Source organism: Arachis ipaensis, unplaced genomic scaffold (assembly GCF_000816755.2).
Source record: "Arachis ipaensis cultivar K30076 unplaced genomic scaffold, Araip1.1 Aipa683, whole genome shotgun sequence".
Taxonomy (NCBI): domain Eukaryota; kingdom Viridiplantae; phylum Streptophyta; class Magnoliopsida; order Fabales; family Fabaceae; genus Arachis; species Arachis ipaensis.
Genome location: NW_015496089.1, coordinates 34,617 through 37,380, shown reverse-complemented (window position 1 = coordinate 37,380; position 2,764 = coordinate 34,617). Strand labels below are relative to the sequence as shown.

Below are 2,764 nucleotides of genomic sequence, written 5' to 3'. Positions count from 1 at the left end.
AGTTGATCTAGGCCATAAGCAGACCTACGTCAGGATAACCCCCTTTCTTTGAAACACTTTGGTAGTGCTCTTTGATTGTAATAAAAATCAAAAATCAGAGCACAGGGAATCATCTTCTTATTCTTTCTGTCAAGAAAAAAGATGGTAGACTAACTGATCGAAATATCAGTTAATGAAAAAGCCCAATGCAAAAAAGATGCATGTTGAGTTTTTTAAACAATTCAAATCATTTTTCTAATAAGCAGTTTGATTTGTTTTACCGAGAAGGTCTACGGTTCGAGTCCGTATAGCCCTACCCTAAGATAATAATATATATATTTCTATTTCTTGTTAAATATACTCACAAATTGAGTATCTAATATATCGCATTTATTAGTATTCTAGATTTAGAATACTATACATAATAATATTATACCTTGGATTTTGAAATATAAGAGAATCTCTCATAGAATAGGTTATATTAATATTAAATAGAATAATTAAAAATTTAAAAATTAGATAGAATTCTAAATAGATTAAATAATCGAATTCTAGAAATTCGATATTCCAATCGACTAATAACATATATTACAATCGACTAATAACAACTACTAATTTGTTTCTGTTAGATTTTCCACATTCATAGGAGTACATTTATGTTTTTGCTTTACGACTATGATATTTTTTGGGCATTTCTAATAATATCCAGTCTTATTCCTATTTTGGCATTTCTAATTTCTGGAATTTTAGCCCCGATTAGCAAAGGGCCCGAAAAACTTTCTAGTTATGAATCGGGAATAGAACCAATGGGTGATGCTTGGTTACAATTTCGAATCCGTTATTATATGTTTGCTCTAGTTTTTGTTGTTTTTGATGTTGAAACGGTTTTTCTTTATCCCTGGGCAATAGGTTTTGATATATTGGGGATATCCGTATTTATAGAAGCTTTAATTTTCGTGCTTATCCTAATTGTTGGTTCAGTTTATGCATGGCGAAAAGGGGCATTAGAATGGTCTTAATTCTTGAATATTTAGATAATAAAAAAAAAACATTTAGACAGTTATGAATTCCATTGAGTTTCCCTTACTTGATCGAACAACCCAAAATTCAGTTATTTCAACTACATTAAATGATCTTTCAAATTGGTCAAGACTATCCAGTTTATGGCCGCTTCTCTATGGTACCAGTTGTTGCTTCATTGAATTTGCTTCATTAATAGGATCACGATTCGACTTTGATCGTTATGGACTGGTACCGCGATCTAGTCCTAGGCAGGCAGACCTTATTTTAACAGCGGGCACAGTAACTATGAAAATGGCTCCTTCTTTAGTTAGATTATATGAGCAAATGCCCGAACCAAAATATGTTATTGCTATGGGAGCCTGTACAATTACAGGGGGTATGTTCAGTACCGATTCTTATAGTACTGTTCGGGGAGTTGATAAGCTAATTCCCGTGGATGTCTATGTGCCAGGCTGTCCACCTAAACCAGAGGCCATTATAGATGCTATAACAAAACTTCGTAAGAAAATATCTCGAGAAATCGATGAAGATCATATTAGGTCTCAACAAGAAAATAGGTGTTTTACTACGAACCACAAGTTTCATGTTGAACGCAGTACTCATACCGGCAATTATAATCAAGGGTTTTTCTATCAACCACCATTCACTTCGGAGATAACCTCGGACATATTTTTCAAATATAAAAAAAGTAAGCATCCTGCCACGAAGCCAAGTAATTAATTAGACCGAATCCTTTTTGTTTTTTAAAAAAATCCAATATACAATAAATAAAAAAGAGCAAGTCAATCTTCAAGAATTTCACCGTAATGGAAATGGAAAAGACTCATACAAAACTTATACAACAAAAATAGCAGGAGAAATAAAAAATGCAGGGTCCTTTGTCTGCTTGGTTAGTCAAACATGGACTTGTTCATAGATCTTTGGGTTTCGACTACCAAGGAATCGAAACTTTACAAATAAAGCCCGAAGATTGGCATTCCATTGCTGTCATCTTATATGTATATGGTTACAATTATCTACGTTCCCAATGTGCCTATGATGTAGCACCAGGAGGACTGTTAGCTAGTGTGTATCATCTTACAAGAATAGAGTCTGGGATAGATCAACCGGAAGAGGTATGCATAAAAGTATATGTACCAAGGAAAAATCCCCGAATTCCTTCTATTTTCTGGGTTTGGAAAAGTGCGGATTTTCAAGAGAGGGAATCTTATGATATGTTAGGAATCTCTTATGAAAATCATCCGCGTCTGAAACGTATTTTAATGCCCGAAAATTGGATAGGATGGCCTTTGCGTAAAGATTATATCGCCCCCAATTTTTATGAAATACAAGATGCTTACTAAATGATAAAAATACAAAAACAAATCTGGCATTTCGACAACCAAAAAGAAAAATATTCAAGGAATATCCATTCATTCTCTTAGAGACCAAAAAAGTAATTGAAGTTCAATCAGCCAGAATAAAAGAATAATGGAAGTCCCATTCCCATATAGGGATTGGATAGATAACAAAATTCACAACAATAATGTGGGTGGGTATTGCAAAAAAGATTTGGGTAAGGATTCATTGAGATTGTAAATTTTGAACAATACTTTTTTCGTATGAGCCAAGCCAATAGGATGAACTGAAAAAGTTCTGCATCATGAACTATGTAACGTTCACATCAATATCTATTCTATTATATTGCCGCGAAAAAGAAAGTAACATGAAAGCAAAGGAGATGCAGAAAATAGAAATGAAATAACAAAGGAAAATACAAAGG

The 2,764-nt window shown here is 33.4% G+C and overlaps 1 protein-coding gene across 1 annotated transcript; it reads left to right on the top strand.

The window, feature by feature from the left end:
- The first annotated feature begins 649 nt into the window (after positions 1-649).
- LOC110268598 (NAD(P)H-quinone oxidoreductase subunit K, chloroplastic-like) lies at positions 650-2,720 on the top strand. Its single transcript, XM_021115114.1, has 2 exons — positions 650-1,561; positions 2,047-2,720. The coding sequence occupies exons 1-2, from the start codon at positions 1,042-1,044 to the stop codon at positions 2,343-2,345; spliced, it is 819 nt and encodes a 272-aa protein (XP_020970773.1). The 5' UTR covers positions 650-1,041; the 3' UTR covers positions 2,346-2,720.
- Positions 2,721-2,764: the final 44 nt, after the last annotated feature.